Here is a 21,718-nt window from a genome sequence, read left to right on the forward strand (position 1 = left end):
CCCCGGGACGGAGTGTGTCGGGTTGGACCGGGGGGGTGACGGGGACCCATACTGCTAGTTTTTAATGCAGTGCTCCAACTTATGGCTGGAGTTCATGAGGGAGCAAAGTTGTGACTGGGCTCTTCTCAAGTAAGTATCAATTTCTAGGTTGTTCCTGAGATGATGGGTTTTTGAGGATTTTCTCCCTGAGCCCCATGTAACTGAAGGGACAGGGAGTCCAGCAGCCAGCTTGACCAAGGGCTGACAAATTTACTGGAATGCGTGGAAGGTAAAAGATAGGTCTTCTTTTCCCTCTTCTCTCCTTTCAGCCAGAACCAAGGTTTATCCCATTAACTGGCTGGTTCTTTGGGGATTTACATCTCTCCCGGATTGTGGTTCTACATATGTGTGTAGACATAAACACAGACCAAGCAAACTCTGTTCAAGTTCTGAATCCCATATGCTCACACAGCAATGCCCAACTAGCCCAATTTGGCACCTGGTTCTGCACGGTTATTTCCTCGGCACTTCTCAAGGAATGTTCTCGCTGCCTTGGATGTGGTAAGAGGGAGTGATGGTGACAGAGTTAAGGGAAGAGGAGGCAGGCACAATCCAACACACCTCCTCTGAAACGCCAATGACTAGAAGTCTCATGCTGACTGCTGAGACTGATTTTAGGAGTCCAGTCTCTGGGCCGCTCTGAGCAAAAAGAATGTAAAGGACGTTACCAGAGAACAGGCCATAGACTGTGGGAGTCAGAGGAGATGGGACTGAAAGTGGCCAGGCCCTCTGTGCACCCCAGCAGAGGACCCACGTCCAGCACCGGTGGGAGACAGCCTGCATGAGGCAAGCGCTTCCTGACTGGATCTCCACGGAACAGACAACTTCCACGGAGTTGGCTAACACTCAATTTAGAAGGGCCATTACTACAGTCCTCCACCCACGGGGCTAATGTGACAAGTAGCCATGAGTGTACTACAAAGTCCCCCTCATCCGCCCCTGCCCAGCACTTCCCATTTGAGGGGGTTCAACCTGAGGGGCCACGTGCCCAAGCAAGGCCAGTCAGAGTCTCTTGTCTGGGAACGTGGAAGTGGGAGCCAGGGAGAGGTGTGATGCTGACAAGGACAGGTAACCTAGCTCCTCGGCTAACAGCCATATTCCAGCATGTGCTTTGGAGAAGCGGAGAAGCAGAGAAAGCCATACTGTAGACAATGAACAATCAAGCAGGTGGACATAGAAAGGTGGATGAGAGTCCATGTTGCATTACGAGGAGGGAGGAAAACAGCCATCCAGACAGACATAGACCCCTAAACACAAACCATGAGTTGATTCTCACAGACATGCTAGCCCAGGCCCCTAGACCTCACGAGGCCTGCCTGCACTCCCAGCCTAGGGACTCCCTCACACCCTTATGTTCTCAGGAAACAGTCCTCTTCTCTGGGCTTAAGCTAGCTCAGGCAGATTTTTCTTCTCATAATGAAAGATCACTAAGACACTCTTCTTTCTTTATACGTCTACTCCCTTCTCCACCAAGAAAGGGCTTGGCAGTTTGGTAACACCTCAGGAGGACGCGGACCAACACTAATGCTATCAGTTCTGGTAACCAGAACCTTCTCTGCGCCGCTAATGAAATAGACTCCCTCTTGTGAAAAGCTGTCCAAATAATTATCTGCCATCTTCTCTCCCTAAAATTTCTTCTGTCTCTTCTCCCTCAGGGATGCTTCGGCTCTGAGCTCCCCGGCACCGTATCTTATAACACTGGACAGATGTTGGGCAGGACTCCGTTCCAAGGGCCAGTCACAAGCTATGAGGTAAGTGAAGAGTCAGATCCTTTTGGAAGTCCCGTTGACACTAAGAGAAATTCCTTTTTTTCTGAGCTTGTGTGACTACAGAGACAATAGGAGGGATCTCATTTAGTTCATTATCTGCAAGTTATTCAGGTTCATCCTGCCTCAAAGATATTCTTACGCTGGAGCGCGTTGTTGACAACTGCCCTCACCCACTCACCTCAGTTTCAGCGTCAAACCGATGAACCCAGAAAGAGACCCCCCCCCCGATATAATCCAAATAGGGCACTGTTTACATTAGAGAAGAGTGAGCTACTGACACGAGGCTTATTTGATGTCAAAGAGGAAAGATGATTTACATTTAAAAGCCACACTAATTAATTCAGACACGAAAAAGTAATACACTACAACGCGACCCCATATGCTGCTTGTCTGGCTTTTCGCTGTCTTTTAAAAACTGCCTGCTCCGGTTTCTCAGGTAAGGCAACTTGTGATTTCAGGAAAGGGTAGAGGATGCGAGAGCAGGTTGCCATGGTTTTGCCAGGCGACTGGAGACAGAGGTTGTGAGGGGGCAGCTAAGCAGACCTATTCACAAACATGGGAACACTCCAGTGGGGGCCTGTTCTACATGGCTCAGAGAGTGAACTGCTTTAAATGAATTCTCAGTGAGGGAAATTAAGAACAGGAGTTCAAACCCAGCTGTTCTGCAGAGCCTTGGCGGAGAGAGAAGGGGAAGGGAAAGAAGGGGGCGGCTGCATAGGAAGGAGGGGTTCAGAAGAAAGCACACACACACACCCCGCCCCGCCCAGTCTCAACCAGAAATCTTTTCAGCTTAAATTTAGAATTTCCTTTCAATTTAAAAGGAAAATAGAGTGTCCCTTTTACACCGTACCATGGCAGCAAGATGACTCTAAAATAGGAATCAGTTTTCAAGGCCCACCCTGAAGGGTACTCGCTGCACGAAGCTTTTCTGATTCCTCCGATGAAACAGATTTCTCCTGCACGGGAGAGCCTGAACTCACACACTTTGTTGAGGCGGCGTCAGGTGGGGGGAGTTGTCCGGTGAGTCCTTGTGTCTTCTGCCTTGTAATATGCCACGTAATATGCCCGCGTCCGCCTGTCTGAATCTGCCTACTGAGCGTACTTCATACTACCTTTGTAGGATATTAAGAATCTAAGACAACAGAAGTGTTTCACAGGGGAAGAGCTATGGCAGGTTTAAGCAACAGCTTATTGAGGAAGCTAAGTAGCAACTGACACATGATCAAATTCTAACCCGGTCTTTAAAATAAAACTTGAAAACGATAGTTTCAAGGGCACCTGGGTGCCTTAGTCGGTTAAGTGTCTGCCTTCGGCTCAGGTCATGATCCCGGAGTCCTGGGATCGAGCCCCACGTCGGGCTCCCTGCTTATCGGGAAGCCTGCTTCTCCCTCTGCCCCTCACCCCGCTCGTGCTCTCTCTCTCAAATAAGTAAATATCTTCTTAAAAAATTTTAAAAAGAGATAGCTTCAGGACCTTATCACCAGAAAGCTAAAAAACCTAACCAGAAAATATCCTATTCATCTAATGAATGAAAATAATACATTCTGGTCTTAACATAACTTACATTTTTGTTATATAACAAAACATATAACTTATATTTTATATAAGTTATCGATTGTAGCACCAAAAGTAAGCTTCCTTACTATGATGTGGTAGAAATATTTGAATACCAGTAGTTCTCCTCGATATAATTTTCTATAAATATAGTTCCCTTGAATACAATATAATCTCTTAAAATATAATTTTCTCTAATTTGGTCTTCATGTTGCATTTTAGTGCTGGAAACTGTACTTACACATTCAGGTATAATTCCCAGGGCTACCTCAATTTATGACCTCTGCAGCTTGCTAAGTTGCTTGACTGAGTAGACACCCATGCATCCACTCAGCCTCCAAAGGTACGGCTCAACCTTCCACTTTATTACTATTTTTTTACTTGAAATAAAAATGTACTGCTACTTCTCTCTTTTGCTGACAGTAAAATAACAAATTAGGCAGTGAATAGTGCCACATAAATATATGAGGTACAGGGCATTTGGTTTCGACTGCACACATATTCGTGAATTGATTCTGAACCGAATTTTCTTATAACCATCGGAGAACGGCTCACCGTTTTTCTATTTTTGTCTTTTCTTAATATAAAAAGATGAACCACAGATGCTTCCATCTCCAGGTATGACCTAGCAGACAGTGTGGTTCCCGGTGTAGAAAACCACCATAAGACCTGGGCATGATACAGAGACCCGGGATGTCAAGACGTGGAGAGTGATGTTGCTACATTGTCTCACACGTACACCTGAAATGTCTAACTTTTATTACATATCTATATAGGTACACGCTATATAAAACAGACAAACAAAAAAAGAATATGTTTTTTTTTAAGATTTTATTTATTTATTTGACAGAGAGAGAGAGAGAGCAGGAACACAAGCAGGGGGAGTGGCAGAGGGAGAAGCAGGCTCCCAAGGAGCAGGGAGCCCGATGTGGGACTCGATCCCAGGACCCTGGGATCATGACCTGAGCCGAAGGCAGACGCTTAACGACTGAGCCACCCAGGCGCCCAAAAAAAGAACAAAAAAAGAATATGTATATAGAGAAAGCTATGACTTTCAAATGGGCCCTTTGGATGGCGGATAAGGTTTAACACTAGCACCTGGCCCAGACCGACGTTTACGCTGGGGAAGCTGTTTGACCTGGGGAAGCAAATGGTTCCTTCTAGGACTGATCGAGGACAAGGAAATGTGTGGCCCACAGTTACATTTTCTGTCTCCTTCAACTTCTGCAACACCTCCCTCCCATTGTCATTTTTGTAACTTGCTTTGAACTGATCCTTTTCTTTCTCTTCTTTCTACCAAACCACAGTCTTTGTAAGCAAAAAGAAAATTAGTAACAGATGCAAGCTTATTTTTAATGGTCTAAGACCAAATTTTCTGGACTTAAAACAAACACTTTGTCCCCTCAAAGTTCTCTGATTCCATTAAGATCCAGCTGTATGCTCTCACTACAATTCATGAACCAAAAACAGTTTCAAAAACTAATTGTAAAGGAACCGCACCACAGAATTACTCATTGTATTCTGCTTATTTTTTATTTTTCATCATCTCAAGAACAAAAAGTTTAATTCCATAGATATTTTGAGAAAACTTTTTTTTTTTTTAGATTCTGAGCTCTATTCTGGTCTCAACAATTTTTTGTTTTTGTATTTGAAGAGATACTGGATTATCCAACAAGGCCTTCTGTTACAACTGGCCAGGGTTCATAGATGTAGAAGTTGGAAGCACAGAATATTAATTCCACTAGTTAGAAGTCACTTGAGAAGACCCAAAGACATTATTATTATTAAGTCAAATAATTTGCAACCAAATAACACTTCTAGGAAGGAATTATTTACATCCACCCTACTATCCCGGATTCTTCTTGAGATAAAAATGTGAAATCTTTCATCAGAAGAGATGACCTTTGGACAAGGGAAAGAAAAAAAAAGTAAGAAAAAGGAGTTCCAACTCTGGTCGCGGTTTAGCCATTAAACACCTATGGGGCCTTGGGGAAACCACTGGATCATTCTTGGCTGTGGTTTCGCTCCCATTACAACCTCTCTTCGCCCCCGGGGTACACAAGAAGAGCCTCCCCACACCAGCTTAGTACGAGTTTGGGCTCCAGATTCAGAATGACCTGGGCTCAAAAACCTGTCTGCTCCACTCGCCACCTTGTATGACCATGGACAAGTTATTTGGCCTTCCTGTGCCTCAGGGTCCTTGTCTGTGAAGTACCGGTAATACTGACCTCATAGGTTGTTTGAAGGACTAAAAGACACCATGTATCCAGAGAGGCTAGCAGAGTGCTTGGCGCATAGTAAGCGCTCAATTAATGTTGGCCGCTGTGACTGTCCATCGATGACCACAGCCAGGCTGGCCTGAACCACGACCTGAAGGACAGACCCAAGGGAGCAAAGTACAGCTCCACCTGAGGATAAACTTTCAACCATCAGGCTCAACAGCCTCTGACGACACTGTCGCTCACAGTGGCAATCGGATGGCCTTTTAAATGAGCTCCAGTTCAGAGCACATATGCATTGCTGGTGACCACATTTGTGACCTTCAAGGTCCTCTCCAAGATCTGCAGACCTCACCTCACAGAAGGCTGCCTATGGCAGGAATTTCTGGCACTAAGACCCCACTATCCAGATGGTTCCCCACCATTCACCACAGGCTGATCCTGCCAGGCCCTATCTCCCTCATTAGCAAATTCTGGATTCTCGCTGGGAGCTAAGACTGGTGACTGCGTTTCTACATGTCTCAGTTTATCTAAAATGATGACAATCATGCTCGCTCGATTAGGGATGAAGTAAAAGAGGACTCCCAGGAAAGACAATGATAAGTACATCCTGGTTTATAAATTAGGGCAATTCACAAAATAAGATGTAAGGACGACTTCAGGAGTTCTTTCTTCTCCATCCTCCTTTTACTGAGGTTCCTGTTTTTTCTTTCCTTCCGTGACTAGTACTTGGCACAGAGGTCAGCACGCGAGGGCCTCCAGCCCCAATCCCACAGCCTGATTCTGTCAATCAAGTTTCACTGGAACTCAGCCACGCCCAGCTGCTTATGGAGCATCTATGGCAGCTTTCAGGCTAGAGGGACAGGGTGGAGTAAGGATGGCCCCCAAGCCTAAAATTATTTACCATCGGGCCCTTTATAGAAAGAGTTTGCTGACCTGTGGCCTAGAACTCAGCTAGCTCAGAGTAGACAGCCAATAACTGTTTGGTTAAATGACAACCATCGTCATTGTATTCAATAGCCAATAAATATTTATTAAATGACTCTAAGGGCCAGGCACTGTACCAGGTTCTGGAAATACATAGACCTGGGACTGCAACGGTGAGGAGGACAGATGGGGCCCCAAGCCTCATGGTTTAATAAGGGAAGACAGAACATGCCATCCAAACAGTTATTTATGTACAACTGTGATGAGCCTTTACAAGGGGAAAAGTACCCGATGTTGGGGGACGATATAAAAGGAAGACTTCTCTAGCAATTGCCATTTAATGTGAGCTGAGACCTGGAATCCTGGATTTCCTGGTTCTGAATGGTCAGGGAAAGTAAGGGTTTCCTGACGGCACATGAAATGCAAAAAGACTTCAGCATGTTTTTCATTTAATGCTCCATCCATCCATCCATCCATCTATCCAGGTCTTAGTCCAAGAAAACGGGAATCCTAATAAAGTCACAGACATTTGCTTTTTCAATCCCTTCACAGGAATGCCAAGCAACAGGTTTAAAACCAACCACGTGAAGATCATAACCCACGTTCAGTTGTTAAAGACCAGTGTCAACACATGATCAAGAGGCAGTTCTTCAATCAGCTCTCGTTCCTGAAGCACAGAAAATCAGCCTACACTGAATGATGTTAATTTTCACACTTGGGGACATTTGAATGAACCTAAACAGATGCCCTGCAGCCTGGGTGCACTCTGGTTATTGTGTAGGTTTGAAGTTTCTCAGCATGGCCTGTCAAGGTTGATCAAGTGGCTTAAGCATGCAGCACATGCTCTGCTTTCCAGGTTCAGCAAGGCTCGGTGAGCTATGTGGGCATTCTTTGGGAACACGGCCCATTTCCCCACCCCGCAAACTGGTAGGTCCTGCCAGAGAAGGTGAGTGCTGAAGCAGATGGAGGAAGGATGCACGGAGGCAGGAAGAAATATTGCAGAATAAATGCATTCTATTGAGTCTTTGCCTTTCCTATCTCTGGTTATCCCTCAGAGGCCTGTTGGTTGAATCAGATTTATTCCATTTCTTTAGAAGAAAAGGAGGTACAGGGAGATGAAGCATCTATCTTCACGTCACTGAGTACACTGGTGAGAGACCAGGATTTAGAAGATGTAGCAACTGATCGGAGATTATTTGCTTGAGCCTGTGCCTATAAAACCTTTGATATTTAGGACTGCACAGTCCTATTAAACGTAGGGGTCGTCTTTAATGAAAATCAGTTAACTTGGGGCAAGAAAATTTTCTTGAATTAAATGATACTGCCTTGGCAGGCTTCATGGTCCTTTCCTTTGCCCAGGCACTCATCTGTGGTGTCTGGAATGGTCTATGGATTGGTCAGTGTGAGCATCTGGCCGGTTGCTACAAAAACCTTCATATTCCAGGGCCAACTCTCATCTCCAACCACAGAGGAGCAAAAGAGAAGGAGTCAGGGGAACCAAAGTCAACTCTACTAATACCAACTTTCAGGAAAAATACTATTAAATACACTGTCCTTACTAGTAAAAAATTTCCCTTACTTTGATATTTTCCTACTTAAAAAAAAAAAAGAAGAAGTAGAAGGGAAGGATGAAGGCAAAAAGGGAATTTGAGCCTTTTTTTAAAAAGATTTTATTAATTTAAGAGAGAGAGCATGCATGCAGGAGCAGGGAGAAGAGCAGAGGGAGAGGTGAAGGGAGAGAATCTCAAGCAGACTCCCCGCTGAGTGTGGAGCCTCATGCAGGGCTCGATCTTCACAACCTTGACATCACCACCTGGGACAAAACCAAGAGTCTCACACCCCGGTGCCCCCTGAGCATTTTTAAGTTGCTTCCATTCTGACAGTTCTTTTATTAATTTGCCTAATATCTGAAAGTAACTGAGCATAACACAAGTTATGTCTAAATACAACTGGGAGATACTGAGTGAAAGAGTACATTTTGATACCAACGCCACAGGAGAATTTCCAGCCTATTGTTACAAGGATTTTTCCACTTTTATTCATTCCTTCAATACACATTTATTGAGTGCCAAGTACATAAGAAGGTTCAAGGGCTTGGGTACTGTGGATATCGGTAAAAACCGTCTACCGTTCTCCCACCTCGAGGAGGGGATCCATGCAAATAAGTCACACCCATACGGAATGCAACTGGAGTAAGCGCTACAGTGGGCTCCTCTCCAAGTCGGGAGAAGCTGCGAGCACGGGCAGGCCCCGAGGAGGGGTGAACCAGGGCACCCGTACGTCACAACATCTCACCTAATGAAGCCCGATGGAAACCCACCACATGATGCAATGAAACCCAATGAGGATTCAGAACAATCTCCTTGTGCTCTACGTGTGTCAACGGAACCAATGTTTATATCATTGTAACTTTTGTTTTGTGTTTCACACAAGCCCTTTCCGGAACCACAAACACCAAAGGAAGGGTCTTACAGGAGATTATATTAGTCTCTTTTATATTCTACAAGAGACGGAAAATCAAAGTACCTCAAAGAGGATTCAAGAGTAAGAGAATGATTACAAGACACACGAAAAATGGCAAATCACTGCAAAACAGGTTTAAAATAGGTTGGTCACAGACACGTTTCTGTGTTAATTTCTAAACCCACTGAGAATTACAAGAGAAATCAAATCCATATGGTTCTGACTTATTTACACCCATTACTCAATAACTTAGACAAATAACTGAATGTCCAAAACACGTTTTTTTTTTTTTTTTAAGAGAGGGACACCATTTAACAGCCAGAATCTAACTTAAACAGACTTAAGTTTAACCAAATATGCTAAACCTGGAGAGCCTAAAGAACCCCAAAGAGCTGGAGACAAGTTCTTGCAAACCATGGAACATGGCTGGTTTTATCCTGAAACAACACACATAGACCACAGCTAATCAGCTCCCATTCAACCCGAGAACATAATAAGATCATCTCTACCAGTCTCGTTTCCCTGCATCCAATATATTTCATTTTTGTCTTTCTGGCCTAATGTCATGGGAATTCTGCAGAGTTATCAGTTTTCAGAAAGAAACAGATAAACGGTCGTACTTACTGAGAAGACACAGCTAAGAATGAGGATAAGACATGCCCGGGGTGCCGCCTTTAGTGGACAGTGGCCCACCTCTGCTCTGTGTGTATGTGTGCGTGAGCATGCTCGATAGCGCACGTGCGTGAGTGACAAATGCACGGGAAAACCAGGGATCTCAGTAAGTTAAAGAAGTTAAAGGGCAAAGGAGCCCCAGTTTCACATAGACAGACAAAACAGGGATTGGCTTTTGGTTCCAAAAATATTTAGAACAATGCACAAGCAAACCCAGAAAACAAACAAATAAAACTGAATTTCTCTAAAGTGAGTGATGCAACACCAAGAGGTGACAGAGAGAAAAAAAAATTCCTCAGTCATTAAACTCCTAAGCACTTAATTCAGCATGATTTTTCTTTTTTTTAAGATTTTATTTATTTATTTGAGAGAGAGAGCATGTGCGCATAAGGGGGGGAGGGGCAGCGGGCAGAGGGAGAAGCAGGCTCCACACTGAGCGGGGAACCAGATGCGGGGCTCCATCCCAGGACCCTGGGATCACAACCTGAGCCGAAAGCAGACACTTAACCGACTGAGGCACCCAGGTGCCCCCGGTGCGATTTCTAATACAGACATCAATTTCATGACCAGGGGGACACAACAATCACTGTGTTTAATGTTCATTTCAATCTGCAGAGCTAAGTAGTAACCACCCCCAGAGTCTACCAAGGTCTTCATCAGGCACCAACTTCAGAGCAGGGAGTTGAGTCTTCAAAGGCAAACTACCCTGGGCAACAGAGATATTTACTGATCAGGCCAGGAAGGAGCTTCTCCCTCCATTACCTGAGAGAGCTTTACAGAAGTCCCACTGACCACTTGTACTGCAAGAGTTCCATGGGTCTTCTTGGCCCTGGACTCCTAGATTCAACACGAACACCTAGCAAAAAGTCAATCAGGCCCATCTCTACTTTCCCCTTCCCTCCAACTTCTCCATTGGCCAAGGTGTCTGTCGGGGGCTTCACGACTTAGCCTTAGCTCCTTGGCTTGTTGTTATCCAGAGAAGTCACTTCTCTGACCCAAGGGCTAGAATCTCAAAAGATCCACTTGAAAAGGATGGCTCCCTTTGAGTGTGCGACGTTTATAATTATGATTACCAAGCATTTAAGAAGTATTCTAATAATACAATTTCTAAAAGAATACACAGATAATGCGACACATTAATAAATATGAAGAGAGGTGGTAATTCATGCCTGCCGTTCTATGCCCACATGCTAACGCCTGACAGAGGGCCCTGCCCATCACCAGCCTTCTGGGTACATCTGCACCGACTGTTACATGGTCTCACTCAGCTATGGATCGCAGCGTGAGATGACCCAACACACTCAAACCTTTACTCATTATCTAATCCCAGCCTGCTTTTCCTGCTTTTTATTGGTAAAGGGTGACCATTCAACCAGTTGCTCAGTCACACGCCTTTCTCGGGCTCTCTCACTGCCATTATTCAACTGGTCACTGAGTCCTACTAATTTTGTCACTTACTTCTCTGTCCCCTACTCTCCACCACTACTTCTGTCTTACTTCAGGACTTCCTCTCTTGTCTAAATACCAAAATCTCTGTTAATTAGTCTCCTTAACTCAAGCTTAGTCCCTCCTGAGTTTCTCTTCTACTGTGCCTCCCAAACTAGCTTCCAAAATATAAGCCTTGAAAACAGTGAAATCATAAACACATTTGAAGAAAAGAATAGTTTTATAATCGTGGAGAGTAATAAGCATTTCTAAGCATGATATAAAGCCTGGAAGGCATAAATATGGTTACTTAAAAAATATCTCCTTTAACATAAAGAACACTGTAATCAAAGATTAAAAAACAACTGAGGAAAATATCTGCAACATATACAGTAGAGGACATGCTAATTTCTTTAATATACAAAGAGCTCTTACAATTCACTAAGAAGAAAACCTATCTGCAAATTTGAAATAACATCTCAAGTCCATCCCTTGCCACACCAGGAGAGGAAAAGCTAATGCAAATAATTTATCACAAAGTTGTGATAAAGGCACAAATGTCCCGTAAAGACCAGGTACTGAAAAATTTGTTAACTATCACTGGTAGCAAACCTGCTTCAAATGCCCTGCCTAGATTCAATTACATTGCACATCGACCCTGAGATACCTGTAAGCAGTTGAAAAATGCCTCTGGACTGTCTTGTTTATGCCTTTGGAACACAGTGAAGCATGTTTGCACAGAACAAATCATTCCCTGTAAAGCTGAAAGGCCCTCTTTGCCTGCATTATTGATGTGTTAGCTTTCAGCCAGAAGGTTAACGTTTTCAGGAACATTTCTCAACTCACACAACCCCAAACCTTATCACTCCATCAGCATAGTCTGGGCTGGGAGGCTGGAGCTGATGCCCCTCAGATGAAACTAACTGGCTTTTCCATTCTGACCTGAGCTAAGTGACAAAATAATATCCCCTGACAAGAGGCAGAGTCCCAGCTGGGTGACACTGCTGATGTAATTGCCAAGACACCGCCTCTTACCCAGGCACATGGGCATCCAAAAGCCAGGTGTTAAAATCCTAAAGACCAAGAGTACAGATGACTCCTCTTTTGAATGAAAGCTCAGATGAGACGGTGGGTCGACTGCACCCATAAGAAGAGATAAAATTTGTTAGGAAAGTGAATCATTCAAGACGCTGACACAGCTGTTTATGTAAATCTGGAACAAAGGCCAAGTCACCTACTGCAAGACATCCAAAGATTCTGTGGCAAAATTCCTCGACCATATTAGTGTCCATTTGCCGAAACAGAATTTAAAACATGAAACTGAGACTAATAACTGAGTGCTACCATGAATAAATTTGGGGGAAACAAAGGAGCTTGAACTCAACCAGGCAGTACTGGAAATCAGAAAATTGAACCAATTGTTTCTCAGCCTTGAGAATGTAAGGCTGTGTGGTCAGGGGCCAAGCATCAGAATACCACCATCGTATGAGGGATGGCCAGTGCCTGAACACATGACTTTCTGTTGTTGGAACCAACTCTCTGGAGTTTGTGAGCCCTTGATTCACAATGTTGTTGAGAATTATGATACAGAAATAAATCCAATTCTCTAAACAGCTTCCAAAAAAAAAAAAGAGTTGGATTTTTACATTTGCAACATACAATGAATGGATTTGCAGAGATTCAAACCCTGGTGGATGGTTTCTCAAAACCCATTTGCTTCTATCATTTGCCTCTGGTAAAAAGCATAAAATATTCTCCCAATAAATCTAGAGGCCCAGGGTGCCACTGATCATTTTATTCTGGGCTGCAGTGCGCTCAGCGACTTCTGGAAACGAGCGTCACACATGGAGATGCACGATGGGACCATGCGGTGACTTGATGCTGCGAGGGGCAGCCAGGAACCGCTCACCCTGAGGAGCACAAGAAACATGCTAGGAGGCCCAGACCCTGCCCTGGGCCTCCTTCCCTCTCTGTGGAGGAAAAGAGTTGTGCCTTATTTAAAGGACTGAGTGCCGGGAAAGGCTGTGACCTTGCTATTTCTTGAAGGATATTCTAGAGAAACAGAGAGAAACAGTGGGTCAGAAGGACAGAATGAAGGGGGGTAATCGGAGGGGGAGATGAGCCACGAGAGACTGTGGACTCTGAGAAATAGACTGAGGGTTCTGGAGGGGAGGGCGTGGGGGGATGGGCTAGCCCGGTGATGGGTATTGAGGAGGGCACGTTCTGCGTGGAGCACTGGGTGTTATGCACAAACAATGAATCATGGAACACTACATCAAAAACTAATGATGTCATGTATGGTGATTAACATAACAATAAAAAATTTAAAAGAAAAAAAAGAAACCAACTTAAAATTAACAAGATTCCTTCCTCAGGCTCCCAGTTTTTAAGAATACCAGTGTGAGGACAGAGAAACGTGGAGACTCACTCTGGGAAGCGTAGAGCCCCTCTGCAGCTCTGTCTTCATGCCCGTCGTACTCCCTGCTAGACAGCTGCCTGTTGGCCGTCTCTAGGCGATCTGCACAGAGAAGACATGGTCACACGGAAGTGCATATAGATCAAAGTCACCATCCCAGCAAGAAACGACATGGTGCCAGGAGCCCCAAACTGAATCCCTCTTGGGGAGAGACAACAGGTTCCAAAGAAAAAGTCTCCAGATGCCACACTGTGTGGCTGCATGCAATCTGGTGTCAGCAGAGGGAGGCAGCTGAGCGAGCGCTGGTTCTGAGAACTGCATCGCCCCCTGCAAGGCCCGCGAACCTCTGGAAGTCCTTGAAAAGGGGCTAAGTGTCCTTGGCCTCAGACCCAGCCCTAGTCTATCCCCGACCACCAGCCCTATGGTAGCCAGTGCTGGCACATGTAGCTAGGAAGCAAAAAATAGAAAAACAACGAACTAAAACTCGAAATTAAAAAAAAAAAAAAGTCAAAACGACCAAATGGATGAAGATTCTACCTAGTGAGTTCTACGTTTGCTCAAACCACTTGGTGAATCTCCATTTATTCAATTCAGTAATTTGGTTTAGTAGAAGTCTTTATTGAATGTCGGTGATTCCCAAGACAAAAGGATTTGTGGTAATGGGAAAGGTAGGCTCTAGCTACTGGAGACCACCAGTACATTATTTTCACTGACGAGGCAACTGAAAAGTGGCTCAGCTCACTAAAAACAAGTAAAATGTTACGGGTTAAGTCATTCTGTGTTGGAAAGTGCCAACATCCTACAGCAGTTGGCTTCCAGCTTTCGGGGAGTTTATATATATCTACTCTTTTCACAACTGGGGGCTTTTTCTTTTTCCTCCAAGAGGATGCTTTCTGGGTCTCTCTTGTATACTGTATCTAGCAAACGTTGAGTGGTAGCTTTCGAAGAATGCTACCAAATGACTCAGCCTGATGTGGGAAGGGCTGGGCATCCAACATTGGTCTTTTCAAACATTCTCCCTCGCATGGTCACAAATCACTGCTAAGTACTTTTATTTTATTTTATTTTTTTAATTTTGAAGTTATGTTTTTATTTTTATTTTACAGAGTCAATTTGACACAGACCGTTCAGTACTTTTAAAGGAGGGAAGGAGCTGCACACACACTCCCTCGCTTTCATGGACTCGTGCACAGAGGCTGCCCCTTCTCAGGCCCAGGGCAGCCCCCCACAACCTACACAGGAGAAAAGAACAATCCTGCTTTTTGAGCACCCCTGCCCCAGGTGGTTGGACTTCCCGAGATTACTGGACACAGTGTGGCCCGGAAGGCAGGCCGCCAGCTCCATGGGAGTCTAGGGCAGGGAGCATGCGGATGGGGCCGGACATGCCTCGGAGGTCTCTGTTGAAATCGTGAAGCCTTCGGATCTCGCCTTCCAGTTTGTTTCTCATTGCCTTGTCCAGTGATTCCCGCTTGGTAGTGGACTTGACCAGGCTCTCATAGGCTTCTGAAATTCTCTGAAGTTCTTTTTCAAACTGCAAGAAAGAAGCGGCATGAAAGTGGGATTCCTGACATGCCCACTGGTGCCTCTGTTAGACTGAATTCTCTGACACGCCGGGTGTGAAGGCGGTGTCTTCCTTCTGCATCTCCACCCGCACCGTCTACAGACGCTGCCATCGATCCCACGCGCCCTCTTCCCTCCAAGGGCCACACTAGGATCCTGTAAACAGCAGGCTCTCAAGTCTGCCTGCACCGCCCGATGCCACCTTGCAGAAATCTTTCTGTACGTTTACCAGGAAGGGGTGAATTTAAACGTAACTTCAACCTCCTATATTTTGTATGGCAATTTATAACTATTATTATTCTTCTCACTTTAGAAAAGGGAAAAAGATTACTGTACAGAAAAACTCAAGGACCACAGCTAGAACCCAAGTGCGGTTCCCTTCCAGAGACCCTCCTACCCATCCCCCAAGGAATGTAAAACCCACAGGAGGAGAGGCATCGTTAAGCAGCATTTTTACCCCTTTGTCTATGAACTTGTCTACATAAGGACAAAAGACTTGTATCTAATTATAGACAAATGCACCACAGGAAACCTCTTCATATGAAGAAATTGAAAGATACGGGGTGAAGATCGGCCTTTCTAGATCGGCCTTTCTTCGTTTTTCACTAAGTCAAGGGCTGTGCCTTTAAGCTCTGGCATATTTAAATCTATAACAAGTAGCTGTTAACTGTTCTAACAGGAGTCTCCTATAATAGTACGTTTTTTGAAGTAGATCTCAACGACTCCCACTTTACTGTTGCATAGCATGTAAATGCAGGAGAAAGGAGGATGGAACTTTGATGAACGGCTGCTCTGAGTTGGGACCGGAGGCCAAGTGGGGAGGGTTGGAGCACTAGTGCCCCTCACTTGGCACTAAGAGGCCTGCACCGTGTTTTCAGTCCGTCCGCAGGAGAGCTATGTCACCACGAGCCAGGCACCCTCACTACCTGTACCCCAACTGCTCAGATCCGAAAGTCCCTGCTGAAGCCCTGCTGAAACTATTAAGTAATACATGTCTTGATAGAGCAGATATCTATTGTACATTTTCTATGTGTCTGGGTGCCAAGGATACAGAAAGAAGGAAGATAATTTCTGGTCTTGGGGCGCTCACAGTCTAGCGCTGGCCTCTTCCCCAGACGCATGTGCTTTTCCACTGCATGTGATGAGGGATGTGGTGGTTCTGGATGCTCTCACAGCCTAGAGACAAAGTCACTTTGCAGGGGTTTGCAGGGGTAAGAACAGTCTTCTTTAAAAAAGATTTCAGAGAAAATGCTACTTAAAATAAGCCTCGAAGGATGAACAGGACTTTGCCAAGCAGAAAAGATCAAGGGGCTTTGCGTTCTAGTCGGAAGACAGGGTGGGAGCCACGTGGCACAGGGCCACGAAATCAAGTGCGTGTCTCTGACATGACAGGTAGTCCAGGGATGAGAGCAAGACAGGAGGGCGGGAGCTAAGCCCGAGGGAAGGACTTTCAGAGTTGGGGGCGGCGGGGGGGGGGGGGGGGGGGCGTCAAGACTCCACAGGTACAACAGAGGAGTCAGTGAGTGAGACAGGAAGCCGGGGGTGCCACACACTTAAGGAGAGAGAATGTGGTCAACGCCCCAGAGGTTACAACGGAGCCAGGAAGACACACCTAGGAAGAGACCAGTGAAGAGGCTGGACAGCGTGGGGTCTTCTGCAAAGTGGCAGCCCACCAGAGTGGAGCTGAACACCAAGCCTCCCCTCGGTACCAGGTTATTTTCCTAAAGGCCTCCTAATACCAGAGCTGATCCTTTCCTGGTCCCCTCATTTCAACAGGCCTTTCTGTTTCTTCCAAAGATACGAATCGTTGGTACTGGGGCAGCAGAGAGAACAGCACGTCCTGACTCCTATTCACAGCTCTCCCGCAAATCATGTTCCTTCCTTATAATTTTGTTTTCAAAGGGAGGGCTCCAGAACCTACCACCGTTTCTATGCTAATTTCATCGATAAAAGCTGGCCTTTGTTTTCAGACAGATGGGCATGCCTTGGGGACAGTCCCCTTCCAGGCCAGAGGGCGGCACCTAGTGTTAGGGAAGCCGAGCAGAGGTGCTGAGACAGCCCCCAGGAGACTGGTGCTCCTGCTTTAAGCCCAGGACGACCCGGGAGCCTTCCTCAACGACACCAAACATGGGAACTTTCCTCGAGCTGATTTCACAGTACTTTCAGGGAAACCAGGAGGAAAGAGAAGCAAAACAAGTGGCCAAAAGGAAAAACTACAAACAACTACTCTTTCTGGGGGTCCTCAGCCATCATCCCAACACTAACAGTGACGATCACCACGTTGGCTGAAATTCTGTCCTGCCGGAATTCTGTCCTGCGTAAGTATTTTACACCTCTGATCTGAACTGTCAACTCCGGGAACGCAGGAACAGCCCTTATAGCCCTAACACTGCGCCCCGCCCCCGACACAAATACAGGCTGATGAATGAATCTTTAACCGTGTAACTTCTAAAACAGGCACTGATGAACTGCACCCGATCGTGGCTTCTTTCCCTCACTGGAAGAACTTCCCTCTGCACACTTTATAAAAGGAAACTGCAGGATCCCTGGGGCAGCATGGTTTACTATCTTAAATCCTAAAACAATCGGGAACCGGGATATGGTTACGTGCTGGTAGCTACCCAGTGAGAAAGGGCAAGGGTCTCCGTTCAGGACAAGGTACTTCCTGTGGGAAATGGCAGTTTCCTGTCATCATGATGGAGACCTTCATCCCCTTCAGTGTGTTAGGGAGGACAGAGCTATGACTAAATGGAGCAAGTCCAAGGGATGCAGATTTTGATTCAAAAGAAGGGAGAATTTCCGAGCTATGTTTTCCAGAAGTAGGCCCAGTAGGAGGGAGCTTCTCTCCTCTGGAAGCATTCAAGTAAAAAATGAATGATCTCCTTCCAGGGACATGAGAACCTGGCCTAGAATCATTTTCAGAATTTTCAGTCTAAAACTTTATGATTTGACTGCACACTCCTTCAGAATGGGAACCACCTATCCCCCACATCCAGAACACCAAATCCCCCTGATGTTTGTTAAAGATGAGGGGCAGGCTAGACAGGCTGGCTTTGAGATGAAAACACCCGGGCCAGTTCAGAGTCCCAGTAGGATCCTGTGAAGACAGCACTGGGTCTGCCTCCACAGCTCCCACCTGCCCTTCCAGCCTGTCAGGAAGCTCTCAGGCCAAGCTGCACAGCCCCTGTGATCCCATAGACAAGCACTCCTTGTCCCAGAAACAGAACCAAGAGCAGAGAAAGAGAAAACCTCAGCCACTCCAAGCTCTAGATACTGGTGTCTTCCCTAAGCCCCTTCATGTGCACCACCCAGAGACCCACAGGACCAAGACTGGCCTGCTGTCCCAGCCACAGAGGGCCCAATCAGAGCCACCACTGTTGCGCTGACAAAAGACCAGGGTCTTCACTCAGGCAAGCCTGGGGGAACCATAAATACCTGGCTCTTTCCCTTCAAATGCCCACCTAGGCCCTGATGGCTTCTGAGGCCAACCTTCTCGACAGCCCACAGTCTGGTCCCGCTGCAAACTCTGTTCATTAATTAGGTTTCAGGGAAACCAGGAGGAAAGAGAAGCAAAACAAGTGGCCAAAAGGAAAAACTACGAACAACTACTCTTTCTGGGGGTCCTCAGCCATCATCCTAACACTAACAGTGATAATCACCACCTTGTGCCTCTCTGGAAACAGGGTCTTCCTAACTAGGCCTCGCTCGGGCAGGCTCCGCGTTTAGTCATTCCTTCCCACTGCGTTCCTGGCACAGGATGCATAGGCTAAGGCCTGTCATTAAAAATTCATCCATTTCTGGTGTTGCCCTTACAACGAATCCTGCGAGGGCTCCCAACACTGTGAGGATCCCGGATTGGATGTTATTGCTGGCACATGGTGGCCCCATCCTTTGGCACCGTATGCGTCTCCACCCAAAGCAGGGTCATCCTCGCTGAGAAGTGAGGTTGTCACCTCATCCGACAGTCCTCTCCCCAGACCTGCTGACAGATGGCCAAGCAGGGCGGCCCATGAGCAGGGAGGACCTGGGACAAGGCCCACCTTGGGGACACAAGCCTCAAAATGTTAAGTCACAGCCTTCAAGCAGCCCTTGTGTCTCTCGCTCCTAGTTGCTGACAACAGCTAGGGGACTAGTGATGAACACACCAGTCTCCATCAAAATCTGCATGTTCGAACTGACAATTCCAGTTGGACATATGACTGATTAATGACTTGGAATAACTATAGAACCATTTGTAATATTCAAGGGACTGAAGGAGTTTTGAGTTCCAGAAGGGTAACAGCTTTTGATTTTTCCTTTTTCAATCATCAAAATCCTTTTGGCCACAAAGTTTAAGAATCATCCCCTGTGCCGGGAAGCTGAGTCACTGGGAGACTGATCTGGTTTTTCAAAACAGAAACGTGCACCGAAATCAAGAATGAGATGCTTGTGACAGGTCAGTAAAAAGTATATGTTAATAAAACAAGCCAATGAAGAATAACAAGATCTCCCAATTTCTGCACCTTCCACGTTACCATTCAAAGACATCCATGTGGAAAGACCCAGAACCAAACTGCCCTCAGGTGGCTCTGCATAACTCCTGGACCTGTCTGCCACAGGGCTTCATTAGGGAGAAGAAAGAATGACTTCTTTCCCAGGAGGGGCTAGGGAGCTCCTTCCCAATGTGCAGACTGCGCCTAGAAAGAAGATGCCCCCGGAGGTGTCAGAGGCAAGCTTGGGCCTGAGCAGTGACTTACAGCCAAGGCCACGAGACAGCGAACTTGTTTCCCAGCTTTGGAGGTCCGACCAGGGTAGGTAGGACTGAGGCCGCAAACTTCAGGCAGCCCATTTCTCTCTGGCTTTCACTCTTTCCCCTCCAGGAAAGGCATCCAGAGTTCTCTGAGCCAAGTCTGGTCTTGGCTCCAGGGAGCTCCAGACCCTTTCGGTGGAAACTCTGTACGAATGTGCTGGGGCAGATTCCGCCTGTGAACATCTGCGCCATCAAACCCACTGCCCCCAGCTGTGTACTGCCAGGAAATCAGAGACACTCACTACTCTGAAATGCTGACCAGCAAAAAGACCACGCCTCACCGGAGAGAGGAACGCTATGCGGGCCAGCCAGCCGGGAGCATTAACTGTCACCTGGGACCAAAGGGCAATGCTCCTTTATGTAAACCCTGTCAGGCAGGGTTTATATTCCTACCTTTTCTCTTTATAAAAGCCCCCGAATGTCCAGGACAAAGCCAGGTACTTAGACTGTTATAAGATCACTCTTACCACACAGGCCTCCAGGTCTCCACAAAGGAAACTCTAGTGCCCTGTGGCTCTCCTGCTCTCAAACAGCCTAGTGCCTTTGCCCCTTCACCTCTTCTGTGCGACCGGAAGCATTTCAGGTGCTGCCACGTGGGGCATCATGAAATCACTGCCCACGACAGTTCATCTTGCTGGAAGTTCTCCCACTGACTGTGGCTCTCGGCATAAAGCCCTAAGCATGAAGGCTGCCGCACACTCGGATATTCCCGTGATGACGACACGGGCTGGAATCGAGCGGCATCTCCCCACCTGACAAACGCCAAACAGAAGGATGGACGGCAGGCGGTCGCTTGGACTCTACCCGCGGTCTTGAGGCCACGCTGCTTTCTGCAGAGACCAGCTAATGAAACCCACGTGGCGATCACTCGGCTCCTGTCTGAGAACCCTGGATGTAAAGACAGACCTGTCTCTCTCAACCCATTCCTCTGTGTTCTTCTCGGGGTTCCCTCTTCCACACCGTGCACCCGGGGGAATACTACTGAACTCTGAGGCCATCCCCCCTCCCCCTGTACCTGTACCTCCTGCAACCTGCCTGACATTCCACTGCAGGGATGAGCTCAGGGGACGCTCCCTCTTTGGGACTGTAAGCTCCTCCTATTTATTTGTCTCCCTAAAACTTTGCACGGCGCCTGGCATAAAAAGGGGTCACTGCAGGCCCGTGGATCAGGGCATCCCCTCGCCCGATGAGAGGGTAAACAATTCTGACCCTCCCAGAGAACCTTCTTCTCCCTCTCCTTCCCTTGGGAAGTCACATACCTTGTGGAGCTTGTCGGCATTGTCATAGTAACCCTGAAGTTCCTGGTGAAGCACCCGGTTCTCCTCGGTTAGGATCTCCACCATCTGCTGGGCTCGCTCCACGATGGCGAAGGCATCGGGTCCGAGCTGCTGGCTGGGCGAGGCGGCCGGCGGAGGCTGCGGAGCCGCCAGGGTCACGGGCAATGGAAGTGGCAAGGACACGGAGTGCAGCGGCCCGCTGACCGGGGGGTTCTGGGAGGACATGGGGCTGTGCTGCTGCACGGTCGATGGGAAAGGGAGCTGGCAGGGGCGGCTGCAAGGGAAGCGGAGACCAGGCATCAGACCCCAGAAAAGCAGTGGGAAGACAAAGAGCCGGCCTATCGCTGCCACAAGCTGCCCGCGCACGTCTCCGTGTCCAGGCCCTCACCCACAGATAGGTAATGTGTTCTCCCTCTGGATCAGCACTGTTGGGGTGGCTGGGGGGGGGTGGTTACCAGGGCCCTGCTCTCACTAAGCTTACGTTCTCGGGGACGGACACAGATTATCCATCCAACCAAACTAGGTAATGTGACAGCAAGGGACCAAGTGGCTAGTTCATTCTGAGAGGGCAGGGAAGGGGATGTGGGTGCCTGAGTTGAAGTCTGAAT

The 21,718-nt window shown here is 46.9% G+C and overlaps 1 protein-coding gene across 5 annotated transcripts in view; it reads right to left on the reverse strand.

Moving 5' to 3' along the window:
- The window catches only part of AMOTL1 (angiomotin like 1), a 116,225-nt gene that overhangs the window by 28,527 nt on the left and 65,980 nt on the right, over positions 1–21,718 (reverse strand). For all 5 annotated transcript variants that reach the window (XM_027578859.2, XM_027578857.2, XM_027578861.2 and 2 more), the window contains 3 exons: positions 21,093–21,384; positions 14,871–15,015; positions 13,497–13,586 (listed from right to left, as the gene is read on the reverse strand). In XM_027578859.2, the coding sequence (XP_027434660.1) occupies positions 13,497–13,586; positions 14,871–15,015; positions 21,093–21,384 (527 nt within the window). The remainder of the gene's footprint in view (positions 1–13,496; positions 13,587–14,870; positions 15,016–21,092; positions 21,385–21,718) is intronic.

Source organism: Zalophus californianus, chromosome 11 (assembly GCF_009762305.2).
Source record: "Zalophus californianus isolate mZalCal1 chromosome 11, mZalCal1.pri.v2, whole genome shotgun sequence".
NCBI classification, from domain to species: Eukaryota; Metazoa; Chordata; class Mammalia; order Carnivora; family Otariidae; genus Zalophus; species Zalophus californianus.